We start from the raw sequence: 15,217 nt of genomic DNA on the forward strand, positions 1-15,217 counted from the left end.
AAAAAAGAATATATTCAGTATTAGCTTCAATGTACGGAAACGGGGCAATATATCACCCGCCGTGGTTGCTTAGTGGCTATGGTGTTGGGCTGCTAAGCACGAGGTCGCGGGATCGAATCCCGGCCTCGGCGGCCGCATTTCGATGTGGGCGAAACGCGAAAACACCGGTGTACTTAGATTTAGGTGCACGTTAAAGAAGCCCAGGTGGTCCAAATTTCCGGAGCCCCCGCTACGGCGTGCCTCACAATGAGAAAGTTGTTTTGGCACGTAAAAATTCGTAATTTACCGGGGCAATATAACTTCGCACTGCACCGCTGTATATTTTCGATAATGATATACTGCGCTCTGAGATGAGTGTCGCGTGTCTTATGACAGTACTTTCTAACAACTCTCGCCGACACGCGTACCCCAGCCCAGGTGTCAGTTGGAGGCGACTTCTAACAGGAGACATCGAACACTTTCCGCGGTCCTGTCCGAGCTGCCGTGGTGAGAGGGGCGCTCTTGAGAATCTGCGTAAGACCTTCCGCACGCGTTCCTCGTGCACCTTGTATCTTCAGAACGGTCTGTTATAGCTCGCAACAGAGCTTCACGCTTTCTATTTACATTATAAGAGAATCTGCTCCGCTTGACCTGATTACATACCCCGCTGACACTGCAAGAGACGCTCGGGCGCAGCGAACGCCGGCTCGATCACCCCTTCCGCTTGTGTCCCTAACATCGCCACCACCACCCCTCCAATTATTAAAATTTCTTATGCGAATTCAACGTTAACAAATTCAAAGCACTTATTTAGGTCATGGACTAATAATATTGCATTGGTTTTGATTTCCAGCGTACTATAGGGGCACTCTCTTCCACAAATAGTTTAGGCTACTTACTCCACTCAAGCCCGCGACGGTGTGCGGAGACGAGATCACACCGCAAGGACCCTACTTTTTTTTTCTCACTTACTTAATAGTTGTTCAAAAACGTGAACCAAAGCATTGCCTCTGGCAAACAGTCTTGCTTTATAAACTAGCAAAATGGTATGAACGTAGGACGTGTGCAGGGCTCACTGGGGAGCAGGGCTCACTGTCTATCTGGGCCCCCCTCCTGACAAACGAAGGCGTCAGCAGTATTCGACAAAAATGTCGCTATACGGAATTGACAAACTCCAGGTACAAAGTACATTGCGGTAAGAAACAAAAACATCGATCGTGAAATATGTGAAAAATAGAGGACGCACGAAGATAAAAGCAACTGCGAAGTCAACAGGAACGCAGAATAATAAATCAATACATGCGCTTACACACAAATCAGACGCGATGTTGAAAAGTCGGATCCAAACGGCATGGAACGAGAAATGAGCAGCGTATAATATTGTCTCCTAGATCACTTGAAACGCACGTACGTACAATCGAGAATTCGAAACGGGCAATTAAGGATCATGTTCGCAAGTTTTTTTTTGTGTTAAAAGCGGCACGTAAGAAACAGTCACTTCTCCTCTGAGGAGCGCATTCCGCAGAACTTCAAACCACGTAAAACGCACGAGTCGAGCAGACGTTATAACTGGGCGCACTTCGCCGGCACCGCCATCGGGTCACCGGGGCGACACCCGAAGGCGCTCGTAAAGTTGCCACTCGCGAACTTGCCTCCGGACCGGAGCGGCACGTTGCACAGCTCGCTAGCACCCGGTTCGCCGCAGACGGCGAAGCACCACGACACGAAGAAGAGACGGTCGTCGTCGCGACGGTCGCGCGCGACGTCTACGGGCGACGACGGCGACGACGGCGACGAGACGTCGCGACTGCTGTGGTACTCCCAGGCGTCGAGGTACGCCTTCCAGAGCGGCTCCAGCGTGGCGTTCCTAAGCGTCAGGCTCCTGGCGACGGCGCCAGCGGACGCACTCCAGGAGCGGTGGCGGTGGCCGGAGGACAGCTCCGTCGCGTTGAGGCACGCAGCGAGGGTCTTTACGAGCATTTCGTATTCCAGGACTTCGCCGGTTTCGAAGTAGTTGGCGGCGACCACGGCGGCGATCAGCGACCCGAATGCGCCGTATTTCACTGGAAGCTGCGGGCACGTAGAGGATGATGAAATGGCGCCATGCTTACATTCAGGATATGCGACAACACATAGCAGTAAAACCAATATCGGGTCAAGCGAAGTCAAGAAGCAAGGAAAACGTAAGAAATTGTATTGGATTGGACAAACATTAATAAAGGTCCTGCAGGACGTACGTCAGCGCGCAGTGGGCGTCTCCCACGCAGGGATCGACAGGGAGTACCTGGCGGCCGCTGCGCGAGCCTGCTGGACGGCCCATTGCTGGTCTTGTAGGAGCGGCCTTCGTAGGGTCTTCTCCCACTTGCCGGAGGTAGAGTCGGGCGGAGCGTTTCTACACTCTCAGAGCACGTGCGCGAGCGTCGCCGTAAGGAATGTCTTTTTTTTTATTATGGAACACAAGAATTAACTATTGAGGAGGGTTGCATTTACGATAAACTTCGCAGTCTTACCAGCAAAAATGGAAATGAAAGACGAAGAGCGGGAACCGAACCCACAACCTTTTCGAAGACGCGTACTGCGCTTTTGACGGTTGCCCCGCCTAGTACTTCAGCATTCATGCACCTTTTCCCCCTCTACCCAATTACGCCAAAGGGGTATACATACATACATACATACATACATACATACATACATACATACATACATACATACATACATACATACATACATACATACATACATACATACATACATACATACATACATACATACATACATACATACATACATACATACATACATACATACATACATACATACATACATACATACATACATACATACATACATACATACATGCTCATACGGTCCCTACTAAGCCTCTAACCCGCCGTGGTTGCTCAGTGGCTATGGTGTTGGGCTGCTGAGCACGAGGTCGCGGGATCGAATCCCGGCCACGGCGGCCGCATTTCGATGGGGGCGAAATGCGAAAACACCCGTGTGCTTAGATTTAGGTGCACGTTAAAGAACCCCAGGTGGTCAAAATTTCCGGAGTCCTCCACTACGGCGTGCCTCATAATCAGAAAGTGGTTTTGGCACGTAAAACCCCAAATATTATTATTATTACTAAGCCTCTATTTAATAAATATCACCTCATGCCCTTAAACGTGCTAATAAACTATAAAAGTACAATGATGGTGTACAGCTCTAGAACTAACAAGTATCCACTTCACGGTGCCGTTTCTATACATTCCCAGTTTCGAACATGAGGCCACAAAGCTAGCAACTTCTTGGAGCCACTAGTAAAAATGCATGTGGGAAAAAGCAGCTATCAAGGGTGGGTTGTACTTTGTGAAATGCGCTTCCTGTCCAGGTAAAACAAACAGCATTCTTGCTATGCTCTAACATTGCTAGAGACGTCTAATAAAAGTTGAAAAATAAGATTACCATGCTGCAGTGTAATAGTATACAAGACGACTCCTGCCTGCTTGAAAGGAAAAAAATTTGACATTGCTTTTTTTGTCTATGCATGAATCAATTATTGTTTTTTATGTATGAATTCATAGTAGCCTGATGCTAAGAATCCACATGCTCCTCCTGTATAAATATTTTGTACCGTTGCTATAACGCTACCGTTGCTATAACGCTAGGAGCCTCTCCGTTGGCGTACGGATCAGCCCGAGGGCCGCTGTGAAGGCGCTTCTAATTAAAGCGTTAGTTACCCTGATCTTCTTCGCCCTTGTCGAGCGAGTGGTACGACAGGCCGTATGTCACCCTGCCCAGCACGAAGGCTTGGACGAGCCTTATGGTATCTTTTTCGCGCATAGCCTTTCTGTGGTTCATGATACATTGCTATCATTTTGGTTATTCACTGTAGTCTTTAAGGCGGTGTGCCGGTGTCCACAGTATACGACTACCACAAGGCCAGACGTCGAGGCGGCCAGCTACGATAGGCTACGCCACGTAAGCAAATCCGTAAACAAGTATTTGCCATTAATGACTAGCGCTTTCTTACGCACCACCTCAGCTGCGACGGCAGAGGCGACGTCTCTAGCCCTAGCCGTACGGTTCCAGGAGTTAAGGGAGTGTCGCCCGTAATATCATCAGATTTGCAGGAAGCCTGATGGCTCTCCATGGTCGGTAGAATACATGCCGCAGCCTTAGGGTTGCTCGAACGCACACCGACCTATTGCCGCAGGTTGACTTGGCGCCTGGACCACGTCGGGCTCAAGGGTAACGAGAGGGCGGACGCGTTAGCTTGCGAGTTTAGTAATCGAGCTGCGCTCTCCGACCCCCAGTCGTCACCCGTTCCAATTCTAGCGAGAGAGATTCTTACTTACCAGTGTTTCACGTGCCAAAAGTATCGAAAGCCTCACAAGCCCCTAAGTGGAGAAGAGGAGACCGAACTAAGAAGGATACAAACGGAAGCATATGGAAGCAAGAGGAAGCTTTAGCTCGGGCCCAACTCCGACGCGGCCTATTGAAATACATGTAAAACGCAAAAAAACGTTTTTCTGAGATAACCCCTGAACCGATTTTAATGACATTTGTTGCATGTGAGAGATAAAGTTAAATTCTAGTGACTGTTGGAAGCGGGATTTCGATTCAGGGGCTGAATTTTGTTAAAACTATTTTAAAAAATTCGAACGTTTGAAAATAATGGAAGCACGAAGTTTACAAATTAATAGCTCTGCATCAAAAACAGATGTCGCGGTTCTGCAAACGGCATGCGTTAGACCATTGAAAGTGGACAAATTCGATGTGTAATTTCAGATCTTACGTGATATTGTTATGTTGTTTACAAGGGTTCTGTAGATGCTATATTTCCATATTACTATGTTTCTTTAGATTAATGTGTAACATATCAATTTTGCCCGCTTTAGATGTACTGTTAGATGCTATTCACAGAAGTGTATTATCATTTTTCGTTGCTGAGTTACAGAGCTGTAAACTTAACAGTTTCGTTTTCGAAAATTTTCAATTTTTGCCAATTTTTAATGAAAAATTGAGGACCTAGATCAAAAATTCAAAACCAGCAGTCACTAAATATTAAGTTTTTTCTTTTAAATGCAACAAACCTCGTCAACTTTCGTGCGGTGGTTGCCGAGAAAAACGAATTCTCCTTTTACATGTATTTAGGAGCACACAAGCTAATCATCATCATCATCATCACCCTGGTTACGCCCACTGCAGGGCAAAGGCCTCTCCCATACTTCTCCAACAACCCCGGTCACGTACTAATTGTGGCCATGCCGTCCCTGCAAACTTCTTAATCTCATCCGCCCACCTAACTTTCTGCCGCCCACTGCTACGCTTCCCTTCCCTTGGAATCCAGTCCGTAACCCTTAATGACCATCGGTAATCTTCCCTCCTCATTACATGTCCTGGCCATGTCCCATTTCTTTTTCTTGATTTCAACTAAGATGTCCTTAACTCGCGTTTGTTCCCTCACCCAATCTGCTCTTTTCTTATCCCTTAACGTCAAACCCATCATTCTTCTTTCCACAGCTCGTATATATGAACACGAGCTAAAGCTTCCTCTTAAGCTTACACACCGTGCATCCTACGTTTTACCCGGCTATATGTCCGTGGTGCATAGGTAAGCCGACACTCTACCACATTTCGTGGAGATTGGCGCCGAAGACCATTGCACTCTAGTTTGGGCAACGAGACAATAATTAGTATTGAGCAGTGGGAGGCAAAGCTCGCCAGTTCGGACCTGGGGGTGCAACCAGCACCTCTGGATCAAGTCGGGCGCCGGGCGGAGGCCAGTGTAACATTGGACGGAGGACCCCATTCGTAAGACTCAGTGACCCCTTACCCTTTGTCCTTTTGAATGAACTCTTTCACGCACACACACACACGCAGAAACTTGGCTAATAAAATTCAGTTAAATTAATTGCATCTGTCGGATCCCGTTGCATATAAGGTCACGTATATCTAGAGATAATCTAAGGCATGTTCTATGAGTCGTAATGTATTGAGTGATTAAATTCCTTATTTGGCAAGGAAGGACACTTTGACCTAATTCAAAAATGGAGAGGTGGCCAGGAGCAGGGTCTACGACAATTGTAAGAGCCCTGTTTCCCGGTCAAAAGCCAGGAGAGTTTCCAAGCCCGCGCGACGTTCCTACAGGCAGCACATTCCCTGTAACTAAACTTGATGCACAAGCACATTCAGTTACACACTCCAGGTAGTCTCCCAACCACAAATCACCACACGACACATTATCGTCGCCGACGGCTCGAACTGAGAGTCGTGTCCAAAATAAAGGTGAGCAAAATGCGGCCGCTGAGGCTGGGAGTAGAATACAGGACCTCGTGTTCAAGCATCAGTTAAGTACAACAAATGTTGGGCAGGTTGGCATTCCGCATGCTGACAAAGAACAACCTAATATTCAAGGGACGAGAACGACAGAACGAATCACACGAGCATTCGTGTCGTAATTCTTTCTCGTCCCTCGTGTACAGCGCTAGTCTTTGTCAGTAGCTTTGTTTGGACACATGCGTGGTGCTGGCGACAGCACAGAAAGAGCCGCAAGAAAGACACGACCACATATATATCTGCGCCGACTGCAAGCAACTCGCAAGGAGCCCGGCTAAATACGCCGTGAGTCCCGATCCCTGCTCTCGCTGTGTATTGCTGCTCTGTTTTAATTCAGGGGCTCGAAAATATGCCGTGATCAGGCGAGTGGGCACCTCTTCCCGACGAAAGCGCTTCGTTCTCCCCACTTCCTGCACCCTGGGAATCTCACCTGTAGGCGGTATATGCGGGTAAGGTTTTAAAGTACGTGACTTAATTACAAGAAAGGGAAGTTCCTAATGCGACTGCTTGGAAGAAACAGCTTCGCTGGAAATTGGGCTGTGACCCGCCGTGGTGGCATGGCGGCTATGGCGTTGCGCTGCTGAGCACGAGATCGCGGGATCGAATCCCGGCCGCGGTGGCCGCATTTGGCCGAAGGCGAAATGCAAAAACGCCCGTATGGCGTGCATTGTGGGCACGTTAAAGAACCCCAGGTGGTCAAAATTAATCCGGAGTCCCCCACTACGGCGGGCCTCATAATCATATTATTGTTTTGGCACGTTAAGCCCTAGAATTTAATTATTCTTTTTTTAAATAATTTCTTGGGAAACAAGTGTGAGCTAAGAAGATAGAAATTTAATTTTCAAAGTCTAGCTAAAGTAGCTAAGAATTCTCACTTCTCGAGCCTTGGTAAGATGTTCGTAGAGGACTCGAAACAGTTTTGGGAATACGTTCGTCTCAATGGTAAAGAAAATACGTCTATTCCTCCTCTAAAATATTCTCACACAATCGTTGACGATGATGCGTCTAAGGCAGCCATCTTTAGCAGTTATTTTTCGTCCGTGTTTAGTGAAAGTTGTTCGCGCGTCGTTAACACGGTTTTTTAACTGAGGCAGAAGTGATGCCTGAGGTCACTTTTAGTGGGTCTGGTATTCGAAAATTGTTAGAAAGTGTCAAACAAGCTAAAGCGTGTGGCCCAGATGATATTCCAGCAACGATATTGAGGAACTGTTCGGCAACGTTATCTTTGTACTTTCACTTTTTATTTCAGAAATGCTTAGTTGAGAAAGCACTACCTCGTGATTGGAAATCAGCACGTGTTACACCTGTTCATAAGAATGGACCGAGAAATGACGTTGAGAACTACAGGCCGGTGTCTTTAACTAGTATAACATGTAAAATATTTGAACATGTCCTTTATAGCTGTATAATGACACATTTGGCTAAGCATAATCTTTTGCATCCTAATCAACACGGATTTCGGCAAGGTTTTTCTTACTCAACGCAGCTTGTTGAGTTCACGCATGATTTGGCTCTAGCTATAGATAAGCGTATAAGCGTTTGTTGTGTTTTCCTGGATTTCAAAAAAGCATTCGATGTTGTTCCTCATGACCTTCTTATTAGTAAATTACGGGGCTATAAACTGAATGAATCTCTTAATTGCATGGATAGCCGAGTATCTATCTCTAAGACAGCAGTCAGTCTTTCTCAATGGTTGTTCTTCCGGACATGCTCCCGTGACCTCAGGTGTTGCTCAGGGCTCAGTTCTGGGCCCTCTTTTGTTTCTGTTGCATATAAATGATATTACTATTGGCCTCAAATCTTCGTTCAGAACGTTCGCGGATGACTGTGTAGTTTACAGCACTATAGAGAATGAACGTGATTCCGAATACCTGCAGCATGATTTGAATGTAATAGCAACCTGGTGTGCCCATTCAGAAATGTCGTTGAATGTTAAAAAGTGTGTTCACGTCACCTTTACAAGGAAACGTTCATACCAGTTGAATACGTATACCGTAAATAACGCTGCTTTAGGCACGACCAGGGAATATAAATATCTAGGAGTTTATTTAACGAGTGATTTGAAGTGGACTAGGCAAAAGCCACCTAGCAAAAATGTAAGGCCTCCGCACGCCGGTGTGACGTCACGCTAGTCGGATGGGCCGGACCGTCGACGCCGTCGGCGTCTCCGCGCCTAGGTTCGTTGCGCTTGCAGAGTGTCTCTTTGCGCGTCGCGGATACCATGGCATGGGAAAATTAGTGCAGTCCTTAAAGGGACAGCAACCTATAAATGCATATGCTTCGGTTCCAAAGCAAGACACGTATAGCTGACGCAAAAAATAAGGGGGAGCCGCTGGTTCGGGGCAGTCAACACCACCATAGAAAGCAACATTCTTTCATACCTTCCTTAGATTACTCGACTGGCGACATTTTTTTTTGCGTGTATCGCAACACGACCTGTCTTATTGTGCTTGTGATGTTTGGTCGGGACTAAGACAAGCAAACTGCATGCTGCTTAGTCAGTTTAACCTTAGGCGGAAAGAAAGAAAGAGGAAAACTGCATATTGAAGACACAGAATATACCTTATTCACAAATGATAAGAACTGCATTAAGAAACAAACATTTTAAATCTTCCATATACAATTATCATTTTCACGCTTGGATTGCGTAAAACAGTCCTCGCTAGACACATGAATATCGAGGTTCATCTTATTGTGAAAATTTTATCATTATAGGGTCACGACAAACTAATTTTCAAATAGAATAAGCTTCCGTCATTGTTGTACCATTTCTTGTAGTTATTTTATTTCCACCCGCCTTGTTTGCAGGCCTTTTTGGCCTCCATAAAATACTGAGATAATGGTGAAAAGTAAGTAAAAAACGACAGGCCTACTCTCAGTCCTAAAGGAAAACATGCATTTAATGGATTGTGGTAGCATAGAGAGTTCAAATCATAAACAGGTAGCACAATGCACCAAAACGCTAACATTTGAATTGGCCAAAATGCAGGGCTTAAATTTTGATAACGTAGGCAAATAAGTCCTAGCTATGCCACAGGTTTCTTTTTACAAGGGTTCTGTCAACACAAACATACGTAGATGTTCAACAAAACAGAGCTTCATGAATAAAAAAAATAAATAATGAGAAACATCTCAAGCCTTCAATGTCTGCAATTTTCGGTCGTTCTTGGCGTTGCGTAATTTGTCATTTTCTGTGCGGCACGAGTTGTTCAGCAGTGTATTCGCTGCAGCACTTACAACATGCCCCATTACCTCCTGTGCAGAATGACCGAAATCCCACACATCTACATCCTCAAAGTCATGAAGGGTAGCGAACACAAGGCCAACAAGAGTATCTTTCTGCCTAGGAAGGCTGAAAAATTGTACGGCATATTCCGGTGTCCTGAGCTTGTTCAATATAATTTTAGTAAAGAGTACAGCATTAACTACAACTGCTCATGGAAACTTTAGGCCAGCCCTTGTCATCTTCGTGATTAATGCTTTCTCAGGGTCATCTAGATCGACGTCTTGCATCACAAGGCTTTCACTGCAAGATGCGCATGTCAACTTTTTTAGAGCTGCATGGGCACAATAGCCGGCAACATAGGTTAGTGCCGGTAGCATTGACGTTTTTTTCTCAATATCAGAGTCGGGCACAGTGACTTGAAACTGGCCGTTTCCTGAATTTACACTTGTCTCCAACGTGCTCGCGCTCGGTGGTAGTAGAATGTGCAAATCTGGCAGGTCCAGAACCTTTTGCAAACGCAATTTGTTTTCAGATTCATATATCTGCCTTATAGACACATGGCAATTGGCACCAGACAATTGCCGGTACTATCCAAAGCGATCCTCTAAGCTATCAGTTCGAAATTTGCCCAAAAGAACATACTCGAAATGAAACTCTTCGAGACAGTATATGGCAAGTTCGTGCAAGGCCTGGGTAGTGTGACTGAAAGATATGTGCATTTCTCGTGTCAGGCGGCCATTGTCATGTTTGAGGCTTCCCCAGTGATCAAGCCATTGAACTATTCTCTCTAAGAATTCCAGTTGAGGACATGACGATGAAACTACTGGACATTGCAACTGATCTCGCAACCGCAGTCCTTTTCTTGGCGTCTTGACGTTAACAATGTTCCAGCAAGTCAAAATGGTGTCGACATATTGAGAAGTTTCCTTTGCATGCTGGAACGTTGCAACACTGAGAGCAGCAACAGTAGATGAGTTAAAAATTTTAAGGCTAGTTTAACGTTCTGCTTTCCATGTTCGAGAGGTCCAGTGCCTTCAAAGTGAGCATTGGTGCTAGCTTCAAAAGATCATGCTTTTCAGCTTCGTGCAACTGACATAATACCTTGAAAGGTGTTGTAAGTATCTTTGGTTCAGCCTCATCACTCTTCTATTCAGGAAATTACATGCATTTGCCAATGTTTCTTTGATTCAGCCAGTTATTTCTTATACACTTTCGTATGTGAACTGGGTCCACCACGAAAAACAGGGGTCGTGATGGGTCAGCAGGATGCTGGTAAACAATGCTGACACTTGCCGCTTTAGCGAAGTAGGACATGGCTTTTCTGTTTATGGAGTTATTGTCCGAGATCACTGCGATTATTATAAAACCAGATGCCTCTAGATTAAGAACAATCTTCCGAAGGAAGTCGTGGAGCGCCTTAGCATCGATTTGTGCCACAGGAAGAATGTGTACAACATCCTTGTTTTAAGAAAGCAGGCTCTGTATCATAAATACGTGGGCAGTTTTTGCTGCAGTCGATGAATTTACCGAAATACCAGTAACAAAGCCAGCTTTGTAATCACAATATGATTGAAAGTGAATCTCATCAATGATTATTGTTAGTCTTTTAATTCTTTTTATATGTGCTTACAATACGCTTTGCATAGGAAAGAAAGTTACATTCTTGCTGCTCCGTTTCAGGGCGTGCATCGTAGGATGAACACAGTCTTCTGATCGTATCAGGATGCGGCATTTTAAGCTTCATCGAACTTCTCAAGAATCTATATGCGTGAGGTGAAATTGTGAACAAAAGACTAGCAAAAACCAATAAATCGGGGGGATATCATTATTCAAAACCAGCATTATTCAAAACAAGATTAACTTGACTCTTCAAGAATTTAAGCACTTCCAAATTCCATTCTTGCAACTCGCATGCGAAATGTTTTCCACTTACTTCCTCTAGCAATGTCGAAACCAATGTCAGTAGATGACGGGCCTTTTCAGAACGCTCAGTGCTGATATCCTTACGTGTCCGATCGATCATGTGTAGCACACTTTTCAAACCTCTCAAGACGCACAGCTTTTCAGGAACTAACACATCACCACACTTCCTCGCACCCGTTTCACTAAAATATACTTCGACGCGCAGGTCTGTGGACACGATCACCGAAGTACGGACTGCAGGAGCAGATTGAAGTGACAAGTCCAAAAAGAAAACCTTGGAGCCCTTGTTCAAAAATGTCCAGAAGTCCGAACTCTGAAAGTTTGGCAAGGCCTTCAGCAAGTCCGCAAAGCTACCAACCACATTTTTGGCGTCCTCTTCTGCTTGGGTTTGCTGAGAAAGCATTATTGCTTTTTGCAAATATGTGGCTTCCAAGCGCGCTCTTTTGGCACCCGGCGCTTCTCGAAAGCACGCTTGCGGACGCGATAAATAGGCAGGGCAATTGGGAAACAAGCTGGGAACTGCAGTTTTGTTCAGACGAATGTTTTTCATGGCAACTTAGACCACTTTTCCTGTCTTGATGTCCGTGTAAGATGTCGTCTTCAAGTAATCCGATGGCAAGAAATGCTTTTCACAGAGCTGAAATAAAAAAAAACAAGCCTTACAGGTATGAAGCTCGACGAAAATGTTGAATTTACAAGCGCGTCAACAGGTGCAGAGACCCATCTATTGTGCACGCGTGCACGAATGCATTGCGCACTATGCTGATGAAACCTACTCGTCTGGAAGAAGAAATATTTACCACTGTGTACTTCGTTAGCGAGAAGTCCTTCCGAGGAACTGCTCTCGTCCATGCTTCCCGAGTGGCTCGGTCAGATGGGAACTTGTGCACTTAGACACTTGGTCCTCCGTCATAATTGGACTTGCAGTTTGGTGCGCAACAACAGCCAGACATCGTTGCGCTTCCGTGTACGACGAACCACGCACAATCGAAGAAAAGCAATCGCGTTTACGGTGCAGCATGCCCCACCAAAGCCACCAAGCAAATGCTCCACGCGTTGCCGCTCTAGCGTTGCAGCCACGGAGAAAATTTGTTTTCAGAACGCGCGCCGCGTTGTAAAAACGCAGCGCTCCCCCATCCACCGCTACCATCCGACTCTCGTGACGTATTGACAGGGGAGAGGAGGTAATGCGGTGGCCTTACATTTTTTTTTTCTAGGTGGCTTTGTCTAGGCCTGTTCACCACATGAAAGTTAAAGCTGCACATGTTTTGGGTTTTTTTAAGACGAAATTTCAGCGAACTTCCATCTAACTTAATAGAGCAACTGTATTTCACTCATGTGCGCTCATTGTTCGATTACGCATGCGTTTGCTGGGATCCGTATTCCAAAGAGCTGGCCTATACGCTTGAAAAGATACACAATAGGGCAGTGCGATTCGTTTTGATTGGTATTGTCAACTTAGTATGAGAGAAAGCAAAAGTAAACTTAAATGGGAAGACTTGAAAGATCATAGACGAAACCTCAGGCTGAATTTTTTTCATGATATCTACCAGTCCAAAACTGGAGTCGATAAGGTGAAGTACATCCAAGCGCCGTCCTACATATCCCAATGAAATGACCACAGTCTCAAAGTAAATGAATTTTTCTTTAAAGGTGACGTCTTGCGCTATTCATTTTTCATTAGATGTATAAGAGATTGGAATGATCTTCCGCCTATAATTGTATCCATTGTCTCTAATGATGATTTTTACCGCACTTTGTCTAATTAGTTTCCTTACTGGTCTCAAATATGATGCTTATTTTTATGTATCCCCCTGCTGCAATGCATGCAAAGGCGAAGCAGGTATCAAATAAATAAATAAATAAAATTGGGCTGCGATTCTGCGAAGCTGCAAAAGCCTGCTTTCTTTTTTAACATTAGTCGCCCGGCGCATTCTACCGTAGCACATCTACCTAAAGCAAAATTACTCAACAATAGCATATTTGCAAGCACGACTGTTCATACAATAGGACATGCAAATGGGGCTCAGGGTTAAAACTAAAGTCAAAAACATATACACTAGTAATTCAAGAGAACGGTTGGCGCTTCAAAATGTATCATAAATAGTTGAAGGTGTAAATGTTATCCCTCGTCGTACAATGAAAAATAGCGATTTTACTTCGTTTTCTTCTACTGTTTACCAAAAAAAGTGCCGAGTACGTAATCAGGAGGGGACGGACGGCAACCCCTCCTCCCCCCCCCCTCACATCGCCTTTTCATTCGCTCACGCTCTTTTAATGCACTCGTACGTAAAAGAGAACGCGCACACAACAGCAAAAGCAAATAAAGGGGGGTCTTGCGAAGGGCCTATTCCACTTATGTGAACGGACTCTTCGTGAACGTTTGCTAGTAGGAATAGCTGCAACGTTTCATTAACGACTTTACATTGTAAGTTCTCTGCCGAGTGCAAAACATTGTCCAACTCACCGTCAGGCCGGGTGCAAAGAACGGAACGTTCCAGGCGACCGGTTGCACCAGGTACGGCCGGCTGCCATTGCTGGTGCCGTCGTCGATCTCCTCCCTTTCCAGGGCGCTCCAGTCAGCCGTGGCGACCAGTTCATCGAACAGGCCGCAGCAGGCGACACCGGTGGCTGAGCCGGCGGAGACCAGTGCACTGACGCCGCCTTCGCGGACGCAGCAGCTGGCGTCCATCTCCCGCCTCCCACTAAGGAACGCCTCGGGGAGGCGGCCGCTGGAGGCCCACTGCCAGACCGCGATGAACGAGCTGCGCGCCGGGAAGTAGGTAGCCCACGACGAGAACACGTCGGCCGCGTGCCGGAGCAGGCTGATGGAGAGACGGTTGCGCGACAGAAGCCGGAGACCATGCGCGTCGCTTGAGCTCCAGTTCACGCCCACGAAGTCGCCAAGGAACGAGTCCGTCACCTGGGGTTACGGTAGTGCCGTGGTACCCCTAGTTTGCTATCTTCCCTGCCCCCTCCCAACCTCTAGCTGACGTTATTAACTGACTGGTGAAAGTGCGTGGGAGGGTGAGGGGAAATGGTTAGAGTATCCGGCTGTCATGCTGGGGGACCCTGGTTGAATCTCACCGCAGGACACGTAATCTCTCGTATCAAAGATACCCGAACCGAGGCGAGAGAGCGAACTTACTTATTTACGTGTGCGTGCACCTTAATACCCACACACCTATGTGAACCCGCCTACCTGGCCACCTCCTTTCCTATCCACTCATTGACATACCTGCCTATCCACCATGAAATGAAATGTTTTTTTTTTGTTTTAACACATGAAAGGGAAAAAATTGCCATCCACCCGATGGCAGCACGCAGGTAAGTAGAAAACTTAAACGGGTTGCGCAGGAAAAGAAACCCTCGTGTGCTCTAATTGCAGCTACGTGCCGCGCTGGGCGGTGTTAGGGTTAGCGTCTGACACCACGTGGCGACAGGAATTTCATCCGACCTTCTTCCACCAGGCTTCGTCGAAATGAGGCGTGGCATCTCCTGCGATGGTTAACGTCCCGCACCTCGCGCACAAAGAACTTTCTATCACCGGACCTTTTACCAGGCCTCGTCGAAATGAAGCGTGACTTTATAATTCGCCATGACCGTTTCGAGTGTGCCTGCCTGCCGTAAGCCCCGCAGTGTACAGCCTCTTTTGTGTGCGTGCGTGTGTGTGTGTGTGTGTGTGTGTGTGTGTGTGTGTGTGTGTGTGTGTGTGTGTGTGTGTGTGTGTGTGTGTGTGTGCGTGTGTGTGTGCGCGCGCGCGCG

General features: G+C 46.3%; 1 protein-coding gene across 1 annotated transcript; it reads right to left on the minus strand.

Moving 5' to 3' along the window:
- Positions 1–995: 995 nt before the first annotated feature.
- On the minus strand, positions 996–14,378 carry LOC142584972 (uncharacterized). The gene is made up of 2 exons (XM_075695365.1): positions 13,920–14,378; positions 996–2,049 (listed from the first exon to the last, which is right to left on the minus strand). Exons 1-2 carry the CDS (start codon positions 14,142–14,144, stop codon positions 1,543–1,545), a joined length of 732 nt encoding a protein of 243 aa, XP_075551480.1. The 5' UTR covers positions 14,145–14,378; the 3' UTR covers positions 996–1,542.
- Positions 14,379–15,217: the final 839 nt, after the last annotated feature.

The sequence above is a fragment of the Dermacentor variabilis genome, chromosome 6, assembly GCF_050947875.1.
Source record: "Dermacentor variabilis isolate Ectoservices chromosome 6, ASM5094787v1, whole genome shotgun sequence".
In the NCBI taxonomy this organism is placed as follows: domain Eukaryota; kingdom Metazoa; phylum Arthropoda; class Arachnida; order Ixodida; family Ixodidae; genus Dermacentor; species Dermacentor variabilis.